Below are 24,002 nucleotides of genomic sequence, written 5' to 3'. Positions count from 1 at the left end.
TAGATCTACTAGAAAGAGCTATGATGACATTTCTGTGCCACAGTATGTTGTGGTGGTCTGCTCTGCAGGATTGAACAGCAGCTCATGGGAAGTAATGTAAAAGGCAATAAATTCAAGACAAAGGAAACTTGGACGTTCCTTGAAACCTGCACAAAATATGTTTTTAAGTGTGTTGGAATCAAACTAGTTATCCACAAAGTTATTCCCCACTAAAGACTCATTGCTTTGCCAGCAAAATTGATTCAATTAGTTACATTAGTCTGTGGGACAAGTGCACTCACTTGTCAAAACTTGTTCACTCAGGTCTCCTTCCAGCATACTTCACATTGATCCTGACAAGCAGTCAGGACACATTAAGAGTGTACCCAGGTACACAGTATTTTTTTATTCTCATTTTTTCTTTCTTTTCCTTTTTCTCCTTTCTTTTTTTTTAAATATCTGACTGCAGGGATTGAATTTTCCATTTTGAAAATTAGCTCTCTATATGTTTGCTGCTACAACATAATGTTAATATATTCAACCCACATGTCACAATTCACTATTCACTCTTCTTCAAACTCCGTTAAGTCTTAAAAATAATCATGCTAAATTTAAAAAGTTACAATTTTGCTTTTAGTAACGTTCTTAAATTACTAACACCTATGTAGTCATGTAGACAAGTGAAGCTCAGTCTCTTAACCACAGTACCTTCTATGAAACTATCTTCAACATTCCATGATGAATCACTACAGCTAAGAAATAAACATTTCCCCACAAAGCAATTAATGAGACCATATTTATGAACTACTTACTTGTGTAGGTCAGCTGAAATCCTTGGTCAGTATCAGATCCATTGGTATTAAACTCTATCCACATGTGGTTAGAGGTGCTATTAAGGGTAACTCCCATCATGTCATTTTTGGTGAAGGCTCCCAGAGAGCGTGAAGAACTATCCTTTCCATCATACACCTTGAAGAAACAACAGTGTGAAACTGGACATCAAATTTAAATATTTAAAAAATTTTAGTTTACCATTATACAAAATTTCCAAAGTTAGCTATGTATTGCCAATAGTTTCCCCCAAAACTTAACGTTTCTGATTTGTGAAGTACACACCCCTTGGTTATACAGTTCAGTGAAAACTAAAGTATTCTGTCTCCCTTGAGGTGTTTTAGAGTCTTTTTCCTTTTCAGTTTTGAGAGCTCATCTTGAAAGAAATTAATATTTATATGCAACTTTATCTTCTGAGATTTCATAACCTCAAATTGTTTTTCATGATTATTCACAAAGGCCAACAGAAGTATAAGTTCTGAAATCACCATTGAAAGTAAACCCTTACAGCCTACTCTGTTCCCTCCTGTCTGGATATATCAACAGCAGAGTTGAGGTACTACAGTCAATCTGTCACCTTTTATTTCAGATTCTAAGCTTGCAGCAATTTTTGGGTTACTATAGGTTTTAACAAGGAAAGAGAGGTCTTCAAAAAGATATGTGAGTCTATTTCCACATCTTCATTGTGGAGATGTCCTTATTTACCATGTCACTTTATTGAAAACTCTCAATGGAGTACAAAATCAACAATATCAACAATATTTGTGCTTTTTGAAATTCTAGACTGAATAAGAATGCCCTTTTAAATAGTCACCAACACAGGATAAGTATAAACTCTTGGCTTGGAGGTTAAAATTTTTTTTACTTATTGCAAAACCTTGAAAGCCTCAAAGTGAGAAAATAGCCTTCTCTGTTTTTGTTTTGTTTTGATTTGTTTTTTTCTCTCAAGATGAACTTAAAAAGCTAATTTCTTCTTTAAATTAAATAAATCACCTGTACTTTCTCACAGAAAAAATAAGCAATATGAAATGTGTAAATATACACCATACATGAAACATCATGTCAATACTTATACAAAAACAAGTAATGAATTTAGACAGCTGATTTGTGATATGAAAGATAATTTGCCTTTATCTCATATGTCCTAGCGTGACTATAGACAACTAGTGCAAAAGCTACAATTACAGTTAATATTTCAAACTCTGGATCTTCATCTCTCCACTTGTAGACCTTGAGGTACAGTGAGGATTTATACTGATTCCAGCCAGAGGCAGAAAATTATCCATTTAACAGTATAAATTGTTATATTTGAGTCACAGACACTTCTTCCTATTTGAATGTCCAGTTAGATCTATTAATGAAATTTAAAAAGGCATCTTTTAAGAGGACAGATCATTGCAACATTTGTATGTGACGACCAACAATCAAAAGCAGTTCTATTTTCTCTGTGGAGAAAACACCAGCATGCCATCAATATAGATATATGTCTTGAAAGTACCATGTTCCTCTCAAGTGTCAACATTAACAAAATAAAATAAAAAAACTACATGCAAAAGATTTTTTAAGACAAAAGTATACATTTATTTTAATAAACATACATAGATACAAATAATTAACTTCTCCAAAATAAGCTTTTGAAAAATAATATATTGTGCTAGCTATTGATAGAACAATAGATCCTTATTACTAAGGCAAAGATTGTCTTATATCACATAGAGGAGATGTATCAGAAGATGCAATCAATTTTATTTAATATTCATACATGCAGTAACACATATTTAATGTCTACCTCTTGGAAGAAATATGACTTTAAGCTGTGCTAAGAGTATCTGAAAAATTACTTTCAAGATTCTAACCATTGTTGTGGGACAGAACTACAGATCACTTTCATGGACTGATTATGCTTTTTTTGTCAGAGCTGGAAATCTATTGTACAAAGTAAATAAGCATTTGTTCCCCATAAGACTTATTTCCACAGATATATTTTACTTGATTCATGAGATAATACTTTGAATGGAATGTTCTATTAATTGTAATTAATTAAAAATGCTACCTATGTTTAAAAAGTGTTTTTTCTTCTATAAAACAAAACCCCCATGTAAATACTACAATTGTGCCTTAGATATCTTGTTCCAACAGTATTCTACCTCTCTGACTGTTACAGACACTCGTCCTACGCGAGGATTAATAAATTAAATAATATCTCTCAAGATTAATCCATACACAAATAAATCAGTGTTTTATTATATTAAAATTAGATAAGAGACATTGTGTGAAAGCAGCTGTTAAAAAAAACCCTGCCACAATCTGTACCTGTGACACCTGTCCACCTGTTGTTAATGTTACAGACATAAATAGGTACATATCTACTCTAATAACTGAAACAGTTTAATGAACAAATACAAACACTGAATCTCCCTTGTTTATACTGAAAAGTTGTTTGAACCAACCCTAGGAAAGAAGCAGCTTTTTGCCTGACAATTCTTTACCATGCTAATTATTGTGGGCCAAGGATCATATCAAACAGATAGCTTGTGTGCAACCATTGTGTCATGTCATATGTGATTCACTCTAGAGGCAGAGAATACATTTAATAAACTAGTCTAGTCATTATCACTATTTATTCATATTTAGTGTGTATGTTAAGTCATTTGGGAGAATACATTTGAAATATAATTCACATGCTGCAATTACATGCTCTGTTATGAAGAAAAGAAGGTCTATTTGGCCAAAAGGATGAATGACGGAATATTACCTTCTGGTTTTCCTCTTACCCCCAACAAATTCACTGTGATTGCATTATCAAGATTTCAGCATAAGCAGCCACTTCAAAGAATTATAAAACTTCAAGTGGCAGTTAAAACAGGGAGTTCAGGAGGATGAAGTGTTAGCGAGTGAGGAAGATAAGCTTCAAAATAAAGAGATAATCCAAGTATTCAGTTTTGCCATATGCCCTTCAAAATGGTGAGACTGTTTCTATTACTTTACAGGAATTCAAATTTTTATCCCGCTAATTCAAGTTCAAATTTTGTCAGCACTTTACCCACAAATTACTGTCATTAACCTGCATGCATTCTTCTTGAAAGTGATAGTTTTGACCCTTCCTCCTGCACTAGTCTTATTACTGTCAGAAATAATCTTGCAAATTATGTGCTATACCATGTGCACTTCAGCCTCAATATCCAGACTCAATATTTCCACTTGAATACCAAGCTGAATATATACAGCTGCAGGTAGTTTATATTTTCAAAGCAAGTAAATAGTGACACAGTAGGAGTCCAGTCACCGCAACTTGATTGTCTACACAATATTTATTGTCAGTACATCTGGAACACATTTAATGCGGACTTACTAACACCCTCACAAATCTTCCCCTAGAAGGCATTAGTGTAGGAGCTGCATAGGCCAGGGACTGTTTCTGAGAGACAGTTTGAGTGAGTCACCTCGTTGTATAAGATTAAAGAGCATAACATTACAGATGTAGTGAAACAGCAGAAGCTGGTCTCAGGGACAGCAGGGAATGATCACAGCATTGTTTGGAGCACTAGGATAAATTTAGCCAGAGCATTCAGAGTTGCCCCATTTCACCTAAATGTTTGTGAGGAATAAAAGGGAAGTGTTTGCTTTACTAGCTGGGGTTAAAACATTCAGACAAAAGAAGAGGACAGTGCTACAGTTACTCATGAGGTGAAATGCTCCAGTAACAGCCCTAATGCATGTGCACCTGCTGTGGGAATGTAAAACACTCACCTGAAGGAGAAGGAAATGCTGGTTAGATTTTCCTAAAGTCCAGAATTTTTCTAATTCTGACAGTAAAAGGAAATTCCTTACAACTAAGTTTAGCAAATTTCCTTAATTGCGGAGATCTTTATGGCTTAAAATCATCCCAAAGGGAAATGCTTTTAAAATGTTGCTTTGATGGCTCGGGAAATAAATCCTGTATAGCTTGCTGTCATTATTTTGCTTATTCCCATATAAATTTCAAAATCCCTTCATCACATCTTCATGGAGTTCTTATTGATCTCACCTCAAACAAATAGTGACCAGGAACGTCTGACACTCCTGGTGGGTTGACTTTGGGATTATTACATTATTATTTCAGTTTTGATTCAGTCCTCTTTATCACACACTACTGAGTAACATTTTTTGCCCTTTCTTACATGTGTTTCCCCAGTGCCACTCCCCACCTTGGCTGTGGGCTCAGCCATGCCTTGCGGTGGGTGGGTCAGAGACGGCTGGAATTGACTGTGTCTGGCAAGGGGCAACTCTGGCCTCCCCTCACAGAGTGGCCCTGCAGCCCCACTGCCCACATATGGGCACCTGCATCCAATGCAACATTACGTATGCATATATCTTTCCTTTAAAACAGAGTAAGACATTCAGCTGGGAAAATACCCTATATTTCAGCACAAGGTTTATAAGTGTTTTTAAGCCTTAGTGTATCCCTTGTAAGCTGCCTGCAAGGCAATCTTGGGGCTTTCTTCAATGGAGGCATAAAATACAAGGCCAGTGTCTATAACATATTTTGCTCATATTTTGCATGCAGATAGTAGAGAAAGCAACATCGACATCCACTACCCTGCCAAAGGGCTGATTCCAATGGAAATATGTAAAAGGACATCCTGGCATGGGAATGGAAAGGAAATAGACTTTATTTTCATAAGTGCAGGTTTTAGAGAGACCATAGTGGAAGAGAACTTAATTGTATAAATGACAGTTGTGCAGTGCCAGTTGACTCAGAATCAGAGAACAGGCCTTGCAGTTCAGACATCAGCATAATTTTGTCTTTACTTCTTTTGGATCCTCAGGAGTATTGTGCTAACAGATCTATGAAAGAAGACAGTATCTAACAGATTGCTCAGAACAGCTTTCTTTCAGGCAAATCTTTCTTATATCTGCAGGGAGTATCATTAAGAATGCTCAACATTACTCATGAAACGTTCTGAAGGATAACTGAGTTTCTTGAATGTTTCTTTAGGATTTTCTAAGGGTTTTTTGTTGTTGATTTTTAGGTAGTTTATTAAATTATTTATAAACCATATATGTGCAAAGCTTCTGGGAGACTTATGTATCACATTCAAGCAACTCAGTGGGCAATTAAGTTCTTTCTTGTCTGATACATCTGTTCAGAGCAAAAATACCTTTGGGGATCTGCACTGTCAGACCATGGATAACGGGAACAAAAGACAATATAGACCACATATTTTGCTGGCCTACTCAATTCTCTTTGGTCTAAAAGCAAAACCATAGGCCAAAGTCTTGTAGTGTTTTATACATCGAGGCCACACAAGCATGCAGGATTTTATCATCAATAATTTAGTGGGTAAAGATGGAGAAAATGCCATTCCTTTTATTGCAACTTTTGGATATTATTGGGGGATTCTCAAAGCTTTGCATATTTCATGGTCAAATGCAGCCTGTACTTGTTGAAAAGCACAAATATAATAACAAAGATACTGTAGCAGACGTGGTCCTTGTATAACAAGGAAGAAATACAGCTCCTCGTCAGTGGTGGGGCAAAGAGAGTTTATTTCAAAATCTCCACTCTTTTATCCTTACATCCCATGTGAGTTCTTTAGCCAATGGAGTTATCTATGTCGGTGCATGCTCTTTTGGGCCTCACTGCCCCGGTACCTTGTTTGTGCCTCAGACACCCCTCCCATAAGATACAAGCATCCATATTAAAATGAAGATTTTTTCTTTTTTCCTCCTCACCTCATCCTATGTCTAAATGCCTTGTTCTTTGCAGGAAATGTAAAACATGGAATTGAATTGTTATACTCATTACATAAGGAATCTTTTAAGATAACATAATGGATAAAAGTATAGTCACCAAAATTTGATCTGTAACAATGATATCTTTAAAAGCCTGTGGGAAGCATTCAGTGCAAATAATAAAAAAGAAAAACACAAATCAAGGTTGAAATGTAGACAGCAATTTCTAACATGTTAAATGGGGTGCTGGGATATCTCCAGAAAGGAAGTTGCTGAATACTTTGTGATTTTAAGTATTAATTAACTGAAAATTTGGAGACATAAATTTGAAAGACTAATTTCATGTATGGTCAACACTTCAGATGAATGTCATGATTTTCAGTACAAGAATGTAGCAACCATTATTAAGAACACACAAATTATGGCCATGCTGTAGAAAAGGACATGTTCAAAATCTATGGATATTTAGGCTGTATTTCAAATGTTATCTGCAATTTAAAAGAATGAAAGACATCTATAAGTACAGATTTATTCAATGCCACCATGTTAGCTAGCTTCTCTCTACTTAAATGAGTAAATTAATTATTGGAAAAAAACCCCACTGGTTCTGTTCACGGCAAAAAAAAAAAAAAATCTCTGTGCTACACTTAAAAGTATTGCTGCAAACATAAAATAATACTATGTATTCAAATTCCAAGTTCACATTTATGTTTTCTTTTTACATTTTAAACCACTTTAAACAGTCTAATACTTCTAGAAATGTAATTGAACTCTCAAACCTATAGTTTCTTTGCATCTAATATTGACTCTAGTATAAAGGAAGTGATGCTATCCACTTACAATTCATTAATTTTGTGTCAGAAACTGTAATTAAAATAAAGATAACTGGTACTAAAACCAGATTTGTTCATGCATTGTGAGTGTTTAACATGACAGAAAGTGGAATTATTTTCTTATTACCTTAACAATATCTCCCTCGTGCAGCTGAAAGCTCCTGGCTCTAAGATGGATTCCTTTTCCAGCCTCTGTTTCAATTTTATAGATACATTCATGGTTGTTGTCATAATTAGATGGAAAATTTGGAGACAACAATGTTCCTTCATTTCCAGAGACAGTTGCTCCACATTCAGCTAAAGAAAACAGACACATGTAAAAAAGAAAAAAAGTGAATTATCCATTTCAAGAAAATATGGGTTATTAGTAGTAATATTTAAACCCTACGAAAACTCTAACAGGCTATCTAAGAAAAGTATATTTCTACCAGATATCTGTAAGAACAACTCCTAGAAACCCTATCAAAGTTGCTATCTCCTGCATTTCACTGAATCTGTTTATTATATGCACTTATCTGCTTTTACCTTCAATTTATCCCTTGGTCCTCCCATCAGACTAGGTAATAATGCAGGTTAGCCTGGATACTATATACATTGGATATTTTATTGAGATATAGTTATTGTGGCAACATTTGAAATAAACATAACTTTGATTTTACTTCTACATTGTGCTTTACAAACAAGTATTAGAAAAAGCAGACAATAAGCTGCTGGGGGAAAAAAAAAGAATCTGACAATAAATCAAGATCATTCAAACATGTTTTTCTCTACCTGGAATAAAATCAAAAAACTAAAAAACAAACAAACATTTATTTATATTAGTCAGGACTAAGCAGACCGATCCTTTCTTTTCTGGGTAAAGAGAGGATGAGTCTTTTTCACAGATATTTGTAGTAAGCATCTATTAACACTTTCATTAGACATTCTTTTGCCATAGCTCCCCAGTAAAGAAAATAAAGAAGTGTAGGAGGAGTGGTATGTTCCAGCCCATGGACTCAGTTTGAATTCAGAACAAAAACTAGAAAAATTATTCCAAATATGCAACATAAATTTCATCACATAAATGAAAACATCCAGACAGATAGAAAAAAATATTGGTCTTGTTCAAACAGATATTCAAAATGCTTGAAAATGGTCTAAAATCACCTTACAAATCCCACGGTAACATTAACATACCAACTATTAATCTACAACATTTTTTAAGGTGCACAAGATTGATATTGTCATCTCATTGTTCAGTCTAGGGATAAAATATATTGGCTTATTTTGACCTAAACATCATTTAGATCTTATTCAGAGTTTGTGAAAAACTTGTTATAACAGTTAAAATAATAATAAATTAACATATAATTGTAAATCAGCATATATGCTTTATCAAAGAAGCAATAAGTTTAGAAAAAATCTGTATTCTTTCTAAAAATGTTAAATAGACTTTTAGGCTTCATATGACATTAAAACATTTACTTGAGGAATTTCAATTACATTGCAAAATTCTCTGAGCTCAAGTTGGTACTCATATACCTCTAACCCAAGCTATAAAACCACAGTCTGTTTTCAGTGCAAATAGATTGCAAATATCTGACAGCTATGCAGTTTCATCAGGCTCCACAATTCCCTTCATTATCGTGACAAATGGTTGCTCATGTCCTCTGACCAGTCAAGTTTCCTAGCTCATCCTCTGCCAGCCAGTAAATCACTGACACAGACCCCAGAAAGAGGTTTCCAAAGGAAATCAAGCCTTCTTTGTCAACTCCCTTTCCTCAATTTATACAAAACATGTCACAGATCAAGTTTAAGGACTTTATGCCAAGGACTTCAATTGAGTATTTTTTCTGACCATTTTTGCACACTGCAATCCAGAACATCATGACCACACTTCACTAATGAGGGACCAGGAATTCAAAGAGCAGCCACGATCCACAATACCAAGCCTGCTCTTGACAGCAGGAAAAGTTTATGCAAAAACCTCTCCCCTTCAAGGTCCTAATATTTTACCTAGTGGTATAGGAAAAGTCATGCTTTTTCTTTAAAAATATTTACAGTAGCTGACACTGCTGCTGCTTTTTTTATGTAGTAGCATGTGCAGCCAGAATGTGTGACACCCAAATTCAATTCACTTTGACTCTGGGGATTTGAACATGCATTTCCTATCCTCTCTCACAAAGAGATTAGAAAATCAGTCACACAGTGTTGACTAACCTCTTTAGCAAAATGGGTAGGGCATTAAACAGGGGAGAAAGAACACTTCTTTGAGGAAATACATTATAAAGTTGGGAAATAAAATTCTGAAATAACTCATGAATCAACACTCACAGTAACCATGTGAGCACCGAAGTACTAGACTATAAAACTATATTCATGTTCACATCCATTTGAATCACCTCCAATTGATCCTCTTTATGCAAAATGAACAACAGCCTTTAACAACAATGGCATGATGATTCTGCTAGCAAGGACCAGATACAACTTAAAATTGTTTTACATAAGCAAAGGAAATGAAGCCACATCTCTTACATTCTTGATGAAAGATCAAGTCATAGAAGTTCAAAGAAGTGATATGGCTTATCCACCTATAGTAACTAAGAAGTAAAAAACTGCCAATCAATCTTGAAATATGTCATGCAATATTCTGTATCTAGCATGTATTCTATGAATACCTACTGATTTTAGTGTCTCAAGTTAAGCAAATATTATCATGTGATCTTGAAAGAGCTCTTTAGTTCTTGACTACAGAGGACATTTCCTTACTTCAACACCTCCCAGATACCTTCTGAGTTCCAGAGACCTGCCTTCATCTTGACAGAATGTCTGTCAAACTCCCCCTCACCCTGTCCCTATCAGGAGCATCCACAGCCCAGAGAGACGAAAAAGATTTCTTATTTCCCCACATGAGAAAAATATTTTGTAACTGATTCTAATTTCATTAATTAAATATAATTCACTTAATATTAACCATATGCACTCTTCTTCAATAAAAATCAACTATGTTAGTATTAGTATCTACAAGTTTTAAATTATGCAAACATTGAGAAGTATAGAGTTTTCCAGGAGAAATAATCTTTACTGATCTTAAAGTAATTACTCTCTCCATCATTCTGTCTTCATACTTTGGTCCACAACCTTGTGGGGAAAAAGCAGTGTGAATTTAGGTGAACAGGTATTCCATAACATACCCACTGAACATGCTCTATGTAAATAGTATTTTCAGGACTAGCTCCTCCAGCTGTAGCCTTTAAAGAAAAGGAACATATTTCCTAGTGTGGTCATCTGATGTGCTTAGACTAGTATAACAGGTACAATTTAAGAACATATAACAAATATAACAAATTGATATAACAAATTGATGTAGAAAGAGGTAGCACTGAAATATGTATTTTGACGCAATAGAGATCCCTTCTTTATGTTGCATGTCTACCTTTCCTTTGTTTCTGTCTTAATCTATTTGATTTTTCAAGATACAAAATAAATTGATTCAAAATTCTAGCTTTTTTACTATCAATATGATCAAAGGCACCTAAATTGAATCTGTAGATTAAACAATAAAGATTCAGTTCTCAATTTATGTATTTCAAATTAATTAGGTATGGGATGAAAAAAATGAAAATACATGTAATCCAAGATATTTTTCAACAGAAAATATGCACAAAAGTCTGCTTGGAGCAAAAAGCAGAAAAATAAATTAAAAAACCCTGGTGAATTAGAAAATCATGAAAGAAAGGAAAAAATCATTACAGGACATAAGAGGACAAAAGCTGCCATTTGCATGTATAGGAGAGACTTCTCTTCTCTAGGAAGGATATAGGGGGATTGTTGCAACTTATAGAGAATTGTTTTGAGTCTGAGGGAGAGAGAAAGAGGAAGGAAGGAAGGAAGGAAAGAAGGCACATTCTTGCAGAAGTACCATGAAATAGCACCTATTGTGTTTTGATAAGATCTATAAAATTAAGAGGCTGTTGTCATACTAAAACACATCTAAATTGCTTGTTACATAGCTTAAAATAGCATATAATAAACAAAATTTGTTCTCTAAATATCAGCTGCTTACATAGTTCCATTTAGAATCTTCACTTTCCAAATCTGCCAAACTATGGAAGTCTGCTGAACTACAGCACCCAAAAGACAAGATCCTTAAACTCATCTTCTTTATAAAGAAAAAAATCTATCTGTTACTGCCTCTATATTTCAAAAGGTGGAAAGTAAATAAAAGCAGATTAATCTAGTCCCCTATTAAAACTTTTGAATCTTGTGTGCTTTTTAAAGGTAATTTTAATTATTTATTATAAATCGAAAATACCCACCTTAGAATTCAAAAAGTGTATTCTTTTTGATTCTAAACCATCCATCTCCACACATAAAAGGTTTTATAGGAGGAAATGCTCTATTTTTACTACAGTTTCAGAATTCTCTGTTATAACCTTTTTAAGGACTGTAGCAGACAAAAATGCTGCTTTATCAAACTCTTCTTTTATTCCATTTCAGTGAGAGTAATCAGTCTGGAAGGGTACTTGAACTCATTGTTTGTTCTTTTGCTTAATAAAGTCACTTAAATTCCAATTATATAAGTAACTGTTTTTTCTTCTTTCATTGTCTCACTTGAAATTTGATAAAAGGAAACTGCAGAGGGTAGATCTTTTGAAGATCATTGAACACTTCCTGAATACAAACTCAAACTGTAATACAAACAAAACTCAGGGATTCTTGAATTGCTTTGAAATAGAGTTCATGTAAAATGTAACAATAACTTTGTTTAATGGAAAAGTTTGCTTTCCTATTTTTCTTTCATATATCTTGCTAAAAGGTTTGACAGAATTTTAAGCAGAGATCAAAAAAAAGTAGTACATTGTCAGTTTAAGGGCTCCTCTGACACAAAGCACTCTGCTGAGTGCAGAATATCTCTTTTGTATTTACAAAATTGTGCAACAGTTCATAAAATATGAGAAGAAGTAGAGCTCAGACAGTCAATAATTTTTTATGTTTCTGTTGGACAATACTATTACCCAGTAGGATGGTTATGCAACATTAACACAGGCGCGAAAGGGATCACAGATAAAACTGAATCAAATGATAGCAAAAACTTAGGGTTTCTCCACAGTCATTGAGAGCTCTCTAAAGCTGAGGATATGATTTCTGTATGGCAGACACAACACATGACTGGACTCAAGTACGGCTTCATGTACAAACTCTAACATAATGCTAGGAGCAGAAGCTTCCTGTTAAATGGAATGTTGCATCAAACCAAGGTGCACATGGAGTATCCACGGCACCTCTGTTGCACAGTGCCTGAATCTTTGTAATGTTAAGAGTCCTACATCTCTAATTCTGCAGCCTGTCCATCACATGCGAGCCTGTAACCTGTCATTTACACATTGCCATTGATTTTTTTAAATCATACTATTCTGTTCCCACTTCTCATTCTTTTGCCTTGGGTCTTTTAGCCTGTAACTCTACACTAAGATCACATCACTCCAGACCTGGTAGTTTTTAGCATGTGACTTCATATTGGACTAGAACCTCAATAACAAGGAGTTAATAGTTATTTTAACACACAATAAATATTACACAATAAAACACATGCACAAACCTTAATTACTATTTAGTCTGCAGCACCCACACGTGCTCCATTCAGTGTTAACAGTGTAATAAACTATCATTGAGGAACTTGAGAAGGTCAGCATGAAAATGTAACTGTAGCAGGGAGAAAGCAGGAAGATGTTGGTTTTTTTGTCATTACTATTATCATCATCGTCACCACTACATTTACCAGCAAGAATTATTTGCCTGAGGATTCTTTCCATCCTCTTACCAGTTGGTGCCTAAGGAGTGGCTTTCCCTTTTTTCCTTTTTTTTCTCTCTCTTTCTCTTTTTTCTCTCATTGTTTGCTTCTTTAAGATAGATTTCAATTAAAGGTACAACCACACTACTGAAGTATGTTTATGTCAGCTTCCCACAATACTCTTTAAGCAACACCCATATGACTGTGGTGAGGTTAGAACATCTCCCTGAAAACCATACTGAAGTGCCTTGCTGAAAACAACTTATTTTGTATTTTTTGCACCATTCACGTACAAGGAAAAATGGAATAGGAAAGTAAGGACTAAGCAGCAGGGAAAGCCTTTGCTTAATTTGTTCTCAATCCATATGCCACAAATATAAGGCACTGCTCAGGTTCTCAAAACAAATCCTATGATGTTAATTAGCCTCAGGGGATTATTGGCAGAAACTAAGGTGAAAGCATTGTTTGGATTTAAATTGTTTTGAGATTTTTGACTACTCTTTCTAGTATCATCTGATAATAAGCTATGGACATAACATACTGACATTATTTGTCTTAGCAAGAAACAACACTAAGTATACATAACCTTAACATGTATAAAGAAGGCAAAAGGGTAACTTGAGGCAATCGTTATTCTTTCTAACTATAGGTGACTAATATTTGATACCAGGTCTCAGATTAAGGTGATTGAAGTCTCATACAAATCACTCCTTTTCATTTTGAAAATAGAATCAGAGCACCCAGTATGCACCAGTTGAAATCTTTCAGTGTTTCCTGACTTGAAGTTTCAGTTATCAGATAGAGACAATTCAAACCTGTAATTACTACATGGCACCATATTTTAAAGATTCAGGTACAGTAAGACTCAAACACTCAGACAAATCTTCAATTTTCAATCAAACATTGAAAGTAAAAGGAGTGGTTAAAAAACACCACCTTTTGATTGTATTCATAAAAATGCATAGTTATAAGATAAAAAAATCGAAAGTATAAAAAACTTATCAAATATCTTTATTAAATACATTGTACAAAATAGAAAATAACCTAAAGATATAACAATTTAAATGTGACAACATTTAAATAAAACATTCTGAAATACAGTGGATCCTGAATTCATCCTTATTACCATTGGAAGATTCAGACACTCAGCTACTGATAAGATTTCTTGCTCATGAGCAGCTCTCTCTCTGCCTAAACAATAGATAAAAATGAATAGCAATTTTCAGACCTAGTTTGACTTCTCAAAGGTGAACTCAAATTCAAATTTTCTGGAATGGAGATTTTAAAGTAAATAATGAATACCAGATCTCAAGAATCTCATAGAAAACTCTGGTGTTATTCAGGCTAACAAGGTTCCCACTTATGGTTCAAACTCAATGAAAATTAACTCAATGCTACAACATGACAGAGTATATAATTATAATTGATGACTTTGCAATAAATACTAACTAAACTATTAAAAAGAAACAGTTTATTAAATGGTGTCAGCATTTTATTGTAGCACCCAATCAACTATTCAAATAGTATTTAATATAACAATTGAATATGACAAATTAATGTGATATTAATGCGAATAAGAGTGAACAATATCTTGGTGAAGATTTTACTCAAATAGTGTATTAATGCACCATTAAAAATCAAGTGCCATGTAAAATTTAATAAAGGAGCAACACCACTTAAATATGAAATGAAAATATTAAGTATCTCTTTCTTTTCTGCTTTACCATTTAAGTTTTCCACAGCTTGCTTAGGAACACTCCTTAAGGATGAAATTACTTATAGGAGACAGGAAATAATGTAGATTAAAAACCAAACCAAACAAATAAGCTCCAGTACTCAAAATTAAGTTTATTTTATTGATGTGTTCTGCTCAAACTCAGTGCAATGCTTAACATGAAAGGTTAGTTTGAACTGAATATACATTGTAAACTGTAAACACCCACCACCACCTGAGGATGACCAGGACAAACCAACTTTTGTTTAGCAACAAGCTGAGGTTTGAGACAGATAAGGGAAAAGACCAGTAAGAAGCAGATCCTCCTAGGTGGGATAACGCTTTTTATCATACCAATGTCCTCCCTTGGGCTGATGGGATTTGATGGAAGTTTACATTAAAATATTGCCGTGATGAAGATGCAAGCTATGCTGGTGGTAGTGTATGCCTCTGGCAGGGTCTCTCATGCCAGATAGATCAAAGCTGAAGGGTCAGATAATATGTGTCCATGAGCAGGATGGGCTCACTAGCCTTCTGGCAGTCATCCTAGGAGAAGGACAACTCTAATTCCAAACCCTGGTAGATGGAGCTCGCTTAGCCCTGTAAGGCCATCCATCTAAGAGAAGGATACTCTAATTAAACCTGCTGTCAGCCGAAGCTTGCTTGGCCTTGACAGATGAACCTTAGGATTAAAGGGTGGGTCCAGTTCTGTACATGCTGCATCTCACCTAGAAAAATCCATTACACAGGCTTGAAGGATATATCCACATTTGTAAAGCCCTGTAGCTATAGGCAAGGGTCAAAACGGCAGGTGAAAGGTGCACTGGAAGCCACAGACCCAACCCTGTGTGCAGGTGGTTCAGGACATTGATTACCTGAGACTGACCCTGGAGATGACAGTCTTGTTCAGTAGAATCCTGAATGACCAAGCAGCCTTTTTCAAGGAGAGCGCTGCTTGCTCCACATGGAGAGGGGCCTAGAAAAGGTGGCTTAATCAAAGCTCATCTCCACCCTTCACCCGGTTGGTTAACCGTGGCCAACAGGCATCTTCTGATGTGGTCAAACAAAGGTTAAGAGACAAAGGCATACACCTGCCTTCAAAGGTGTATCCAAATTGACACCCACATGCTGGAACATCAGAACCATGCTTGATACTGAGGATAGTGGACTTCCTGAGTGTCATCCTGCTCTAATTGCCCACAAACTGTCATGACTCAACATAGACATAGCTGCTCTCAGTGAAGTTTATCTCCATAAGGAAGGTAGCCTTAGAGAACATGGTGCTGGTTATACACTCTTTTGGTCATGTAAACCCAGAACTGAAAGGCATCTTTCAGGAGTTGGCTTCATGATTAAAAACTCTATTGTCTCCAAACTTGAAAATTTGTCGACAGGTCATTCTGATGGCATTATCTCCTTACGCCTTCCACTACACAACAAACAACATGTTGTCCTCTTTAGTATATATGTCCCAATTCTCCAAGTTGATCCTGTCAAAAAAGATAAATGTTACATGGACTTGCACCGCCTTACCCAAAAGGTTCCCGTAGGTGATTACAGAGTGATTACAGAGGATTCTATGAGGCTTTGAAAACAGCATATGGACCTACACACCAGGTCCAAAGCTCTCTACTCAGTTCAGATTGACCAATGCTTCTCAGAGATAAAATCTCCATTCTGAATCAATGGTCTGAACACTTTCAGATTCTTTTCAGTACTAGCCGTGTAGTTCAAGACTCAGTAATTCAGTACATTACACAACAAGTGCTGAAAAATGAATTGGATATTGCCCCTACTATGGGAGAAACTCTTAAGGCCATACAGCAGGTGAAAACTGGCAAGGCAGCTGGGGTTGATGGAATTCCACCTGAAGTCTGGAAACATGGGGGCCAAGCACTCCATGATAAATTTCACGAATTCGTGGTGCGCTGTTGGAAACTAGGCGAACCACCATCAGACCTTCAGACCTTTGTGACGCAGTCATCATCACCTTGTATAAGGAGAAAGGAGATAAATCAGACTGTTCAAATTACTGAGGTATTACTCTGCTCTCCATTGCTGGTAAAATCCTGGCAAGAATACTTTTGAACAGACTAGTACCTGCTATTGCAGAAGAACTTCTACCTGAAAGCCAATATGGTTTCAGAGCCAATAGGAGTACCACAGACATGGTATTTGTTCTCAGACAACTGCAAGAGAAGTGTAGGGAACAGAACAGAGGACTATATGTAACCTTTGCTGATTTCACCAAAGCTTTCAATACTGTGAGCAGAAAAGGTCTGTGGCAGATTTTGGAACATTTAGGTTGTCCCCCAAGTTCCTTAAAATGATCATCTCACTTCATGAGGATCAGCATGACCAAGTCAGACATGGCAATGCACTTTCCAACCCCTTTCAAATAACCAGTGATGTGAAATAAGGCTGCGTTCTTGCACCAACTCTATTCACAATCTTTTTCATCATGATGTTCCAAAGGGCCACTGCAGATCTCGATGAAGAAAATGGTATCTACATCCGGTACCGTACCAATGGAAGCCTATTCAACCTAAGGCAACTGAAGGCCCACACTAAGACCTTAAACCATCTTGTCTGTGAACTGCTTTATGCTGACACCGTTGCCCTCATCGCCCACACAGAAGTAGCTCTGGAGCATTTAACATCCTGTTTTGCAGATGCTGCTGAACTTTTTGGGCTGGAAGTCAGCTTAAAGAAGACAGAAGTTTTCTATCAGTTTGCACCTCAGGAAGTCTTCCATCATCCCCATATCACCATTGGTCAATCAGAGCTCAAATTAGTCCAGCAGTTTAATTACCTGGGAAGCATCATCTCTTCGGATGGTAAGATTGATGAAGAGATTGACAACAGGTTAGCAGAGGCATATAGACCTTTTGGTAAACTCCATGAAAGAGTTTGGTGAAATAAACACCTGAAGAAAAGTACAAAGATCAGTGTTTACAGAGCCATTGTACTGTCTACTCTTTTATATGGGTCCAATCACGGGTCATTTAGCACCTGCAACTCTTAGAACACTTCCATCAATGCTGCCTCCGTACAATCCTAAACACCTGTTTTAGGATGGTACTGGTCAGAATATGTGACTAATACGTCTCTTCTAGAACAGGCAGCACTTATGAGTATTGAAGTCATGTTACCGAGAACACAGCTGTGCTGGGCAGGACACATCTCCAGGATGAAGGAACCACCGCCTCCCTAAGATCGTGCTCTATGGTGAACTTGCCTCTGGCTGCCGCAAGAGAGGAGCCCCGAAGAGGAGATACAAGGACTCCCTGAAACAACATCTTGGTCTTGGACCATATTGATCATCATCATTGGCCTCCAATCAGGAGGTCTGGAAACATATTAGCTATAACACTGCTGCACACACAGGATCACTCTCGAGGAGAAAAGACAACATAGAAAGAACCGTGTCTTGTAGATACCACTTAGGGAGTCTTTCTGCTGTGCCTTTAGCAACCGGACATGTCTATCTCACATTGGCCTTTTTAGCCACCGAGATCCTTGTAGCAAATGTGGGTAGAGTCCTTCCCAAATCTTCATTCGCGAGGTCTAGCCATGATGATATCCCCCCTTACACAACTGGCTCAGGTGTAAAACTTTACCCCAGGGGGAGGTATTGGGACATTCACTTGGGGTATTCATCCCTTCTGTTAAGGTGGAACTGGCTCAATTATGCTTGTGCTGAAGTGAGAAACAGCAGTCATATCTTAGAAGGTGTCATAAATATCAGAAACCATCAAAGACCCCTGAAGTGCCCCCGACTCATTTCTAGGAACTTCCACCAGAGGACTGCACATAATCCACAGTGTTGCAAAAGAAAGTGTAGAATTCTCCTGCTTAGGAGAGGTATCTGGACATTCCCACCTGAACCTGAACATATATTAACCCATTGAATTTATGTTGTGAAGGCTTCCCCTGGCCCTGACAGATTAAGTCTGCAACCATCACTTCAACTGATGGACATCTAAATTGCAACAATCAAGTATCGTCACTGGATCCACAAGTAGTGATAACTTTTCTCTTCACTATCCGCTCTTATTCTTTCTTTCTCTTTCTTTCTTTTCCTTATATATTTTCTTAAATGATGTTTTTATATTTCCATAGATTATAACCAATATCTCCTTTCCATTGCAGCCAAATTTTTCTAAAATAAACCTGCCATACATGTATATTTATAAACATATCATTCAGTGTCATTTCACGCTGATCTGCCCCAACAGATCTATTAACAAGAACCTCAGCTACCCTACTTTCAGAGGTGGGTAATAACAAAAAATTGGTGCCAGGGACAGGATTACTCTGTGAGAAGCAGTGAGGAGGTTTTTCTACAGGCATAAAAGCCAGAGTATTGAACAAAGGAGAACTGATTTTTGGTCTATGCCAAAATCTCCAGCAGGAGATCATGGCAACCTGGGATATATGCCTGATCTCGACTGTTCCCCACTGCTAAAAGTTAATGATAATTTTTTTCCTCTCGGTAGGACCTGGGCACATGAGATTTGTTGAAAGGTTTTCTGGTGTAAGCCAGACTTGACCTGCTGTGTAAGATTTTCTCTGTTAGAAAGTGAAGTTGACCCTCAGAGAGGGTTAATGGGAAGAAAGACATTAACCCTCTTTGGGTTAATGAGCAGTATGTTATTGAATCTCCCCAGAATTCCTGTTTCTCCCAGAGAAAATCAAGTTACCTTCCCCTAAACCTGCTGAGCAGGCCAGAGCATTACGTAATTGTAACACTGGACTGGACCCCTTCGATGTGGCGAAGTGATCATTGTAGTCCAAAACTGTTGTATGGTTTTCTGGTGTGACTTGGACCTGTTAAAAGGTTTTCTCTGGGAGAAAATCAAGCCGATTCTCAGAGAAGGTAGTGGGAAGAAGGACACTGACCTTCAGTGGTCAATGCCCTTTTACTGAAGGGTATTACTAGCAAGAGCGAGTCAAATGGTGACTGTCCTCTCATTATGAAATCATCATGATAATTTTTCCCCTCTTGGGCACATCAGACCTGTTGAAAGTTTTTCTGGTGTAAACTGGACCTGTTGGAAGGTTTTCTCTGGGAGAAAGTCAAGCTGACACTCAGAGAAGTTTAATAGGAGCAAGATATTAACCCTCTCTGGGTTAATAACTGATTCAAAAAGAATGAGCATCCAGGGTGAGTCCAATGGGGATTGTTTCCTCCTTGTGAAATTAGAGTCTTTTGTAAAGAGAAGGTACCTAAATCTGGGCCCTGTACTTTGCAATTCACTGTGAAGGGGTCTCCACTCATGTTTTTACCCACTGTGTTCAACAATCAGTGAACAGGACATCTTTGACAAGTAGGAAGCAAAAGCTGAAATTTCTACTCTCTTCAGAATTTCATCAGTATTTCACAGTGAACCATAAAGGAATACCAAAATTATAAGACTCATTCCTTACCTTTTTAGATGATCACTGTAAATTATAAAGTTACATTTCAAGAAGTGCTTAGGAGATTATTTAAGCACATATCAGATGCATGCATTTATCACTGCAATCTAAACTCCCTCCACTCCCTCAGCCCCTAGTTGTTGGCCACCTATCTCGGGACGTGTGCATACTCACCAGGTATCCTGTTTTGTGCCCTATTTTTTCTTTTGCATATATCCTACTTCTCACCAAGTCTGAGAAGATACAGATAACCATATAGATTTTTTTCTTTAAAAAGAAGAGTTTAAGAATCTTGTCTTTTGGATACTGTAGTTTGGCAGACTTCCACAGCTTGGCAGATTAGGAAGTGAAGAATCTAAATTGGAACCATGTAAGCAGTGGATATTTACAGAACAAATTTTGTTTATTACATGCTATTTTAAGCTATGTAACAAGGAATTTAGATGTGTTTTAATATGACAACAACCTTCTAATTTTATAGATCTTGTCAGAACACAATAGATGCAAGAATGTTCTTTCTTTCTTTTTCTTTCTTTCTTTCCCTTTCTCTCTTTCTTTCTTTCTTTCTCTCTTTGCCTCTTCCATTCTTTTTCTCTTTCTCCCTCAGACTCGAAACAATTTAGTGCAAATTGAAACAATTCCCCTATATTCTTTCTGAAGGAAAGAGAAGTCTCTCCTACTCTTGCAAATGGAAGCTTTTTGTCATTTCCTATGACCTCTAATGAACTATCAATTTTTTTCCTTTTGCTTTCTTGGTCTTCTGGTTCACTATTTGTTTGGGTTTTTTTTAATTTTTTTTAAATTTAAGAATGCTTCTCTTAACCTGTGAGTCCTTCAATTCCTTTTCTAACAGTAACATAACTCCAATACAAAATGTTAGAAAGCTCCTGACTAGTTTGACTTATAGAAAACTGGAAAGTAAGAAAAGTATGATTAAAAGCATAGTTTGCTAGATAAGTTTTAGGAAATCTGCCCCAGTAACAGATTTCCCAGAAATGGTGTGTGGATCCTATTTAAAAGGTTAGTGATGACAATAAGCAGCAGAAACATGATTGTGATGTTCTCCTTTAGGAGGACAGTAGCCTCAGAATCAGATACTTCAACAAACTAAGTTTTTCCACTTAATTTCTGAACTCCAGCATTCACCAAGCTTCTGAGATTCACACAACTTTGTGGATATGCAGAAGTCGTGACTGCCTAGCAGCTTTACACTTGGATCTGTACTCTTAGGGAACCAGTTCACAAAAAGATGGCTTTTGTCCTCAGGAAAATGTAGTCAACTGTGAAATTTAAATGAAACTGTAATAGAACTCTTTAATTATAGGTAGAGAAAAAAATACATTGCTGGAAGAAAAAAGTGAGAAGAATGTGCATCCACACTCTTCAACAAGTTTGTCTTCATAGTCATGAAATAAAGTTATATATATACTATGTGTATATATAGATATATACATGTATATATAGATATATACATGCATATATACATATATGTATATTGCAACTATGTAAAAGCAAGCTACATAATGGGAATAAATCATACATGTGGAATTAGTGTCAGTAACCCCTCACAACCATGAATCATGGGTTTGATTTTTTTTTCTTCTGGAATATACTGGAATAATAATTGCAGCAATAATAACAGAACAATGAATAATAACAATGGATAAGATGCAAACAAATGAAGGGCACAGAATCTGTTTTCTGTTTACAAATTTCAACTAGACAAAAGATAAAGAGGAGAAGCTTTTCTGTACTCCAGTAGCTTGATTTTTACCACCCCCCCAACACAAAACTAGTGATTTTAAATAATAATTAAATTATTCAGAAGTAGATCTGGAAAATTAAACCTACACACATAGAGAAACATGGCAATTACAGTAACATAACAGATGATAATATTGCTATAAAGCAACCTTATAGGTGACAAGTTGTTTCAGAACAGTAAAAAGACAGATGCTTAAATCAGTAACCTCAAATCTAAAGACATGGGTTATTGACATTTCCTCTTCAAGACAATATTCATGTTTATTTTCCAGGTAGCCCTGTGTCAGGATTGCTAGGAAGATATTTTTCCCTAGAGACTATCTGTGAACATGAGTTCATACCTCAATTAATTCTCTACATCACACAAAATAGCTAAGTAGTGGAGTTCCCCTTAATGTCACATTCCTCTCAGTTGCAGTAAATTTTGAGAGGAGGGGTGAAAGGGAACACTGTGAATGTACATTTAGACAACATAGCTCAAAGAATAGCTGCATAGAGGTAGACATACAGGTTTTGGGTTTTTTTTCACAGAAGACTGTCTATGTGTTCATACAGTGAGTAACTGCAGAAAAGCCTTAATGTAGCATATGTGCTGATCGAGTCACTAGCTCAGTAAAAAACATGGGATAGTTCTCCCAAATGCAACTACTGTGTCTATAAAGCCGAGAAACAGTACTCTTGTGTGAAAAGAGATTGAAGTGTCTCTTCAATGTAATCTGCAGTTACCAACTACTGACATATTTGTCAGAGAAATCATTGTTATTTGGGTGCTTTGAGGAAGGTCCTACAGGAAATGAGGTTTCTTTATGGATGACCCTGCTACCATTCTTTTAAACAATTCAAGAACAAGAAATTCTCTGTGAAGAGATTGGCAGTCCCAGTGTTTCTACAGTTTGTATAAAGAGGTGGAGGGAAGGGATCTTCCTCAGAAGCCACATCATGTCAATGCAAAAAGAGAATTCACCAGACAGGTAAAGGGATTTGCTCCCATAGGAGAAGCAAAGGTTTAAGTAAAGAAAGAAAAAGTTTAATCTTCTGAGATGGGGGAAATTTGACACAGCTGAGTAATGATCAAATCTATTCTTTAAACAGTGCAAAGGGAGTCAGTCTTAAGGGCCTGGATCTTCTCCTCATTTTTCATCAAATAGCAGCAAACTAGTGGTTGTAGGCACAAATTACTTTCTAGTCAAGGGAGAGATCTGATTGGAGGACACATTTAGCAATGGAGTGGCTACTCAAAGGGAAACTAGGTAAAGTCTTCAAAATTCTGGGATGAGGTGGAATAATACTGCATAACAACTTGAAGTCCATAGCTGAGATACATGAAATTATTCCAATTGAAAAGACAAGAAAGTGAAGCGCTGACACAGGGAAATAAGATTTAAAAGACCACCTGTTTATGAATATGAATCTGATTTTGCAAGTAGAATTGGTGATGTCTTTTTGTTGTGACAAGGAGTGTCCTTACTGCAGAAGAGGCAATCAGATAAAGACCTTCCAGGCAATCAGATAAAGATCTTTGAAATCCAGGGAAAGACCATCTACCTTCACAGCATGTAGATAGGTCACTGAAAGTTATGATAATGTTGTTCGTATGGGACTCAAAGTCTTAAAACAACAATGCCAGCATCATGATACTAGAATAACCAGATGTCCCAAGCTCTGCTTTTCCTGTGCCTGAAAAATAGCTCTTCAAAGAAGAAGAAATGGTAAAAAGGCACAAATAGTTCTCTGACCAGGAAAACTGCAAAGCATGTTGGAGAGATAACACTAGAGGAAGGACTTGAAATTATTTACTTGGATAGAGAAGGGCAATACCTTTGGTTTGTTGTGTTTTCATCAGCAGATGAAACTGAATACAACTGCTCTGATACAAATCAGCATGTGTTTGTGTGAATGTGTAGTTTACAAATTAAACAAAATTAAATTTAAAGGGCTTTCCTCCTGAATCTGATTAAAAGAATCATGAAAG

General features: G+C 36.3%; 1 protein-coding gene across 5 annotated transcripts in view; it reads right to left on the bottom strand.

The window, feature by feature from the left end:
* CSMD1 (CUB and Sushi multiple domains 1) overlaps positions 1-24,002 on the bottom strand; it is a 1,093,278-nt gene that overhangs the window by 209,646 nt on the left and 859,630 nt on the right. For all 5 annotated transcript variants that reach the window (XM_027640975.1, XM_027640976.1, XM_027640977.1 and 2 more), the window contains 2 exons: positions 7,486-7,655; positions 792-948 (listed from right to left, as the gene is read on the bottom strand). In XM_027640975.1, the coding sequence (XP_027496776.1) occupies positions 792-948; positions 7,486-7,655 (327 nt within the window). The remainder of the gene's footprint in view (positions 1-791; positions 949-7,485; positions 7,656-24,002) is intronic.

Source organism: Corapipo altera, unplaced genomic scaffold (genome assembly GCF_003945725.1).
Source record: "Corapipo altera isolate COAL_440 unplaced genomic scaffold, ASM394572v1 46, whole genome shotgun sequence".
In the NCBI taxonomy this organism is placed as follows: domain Eukaryota; kingdom Metazoa; phylum Chordata; class Aves; order Passeriformes; family Pipridae; genus Corapipo; species Corapipo altera.
This window is presented reverse-complemented; position numbering and strand designations above follow the sequence as displayed.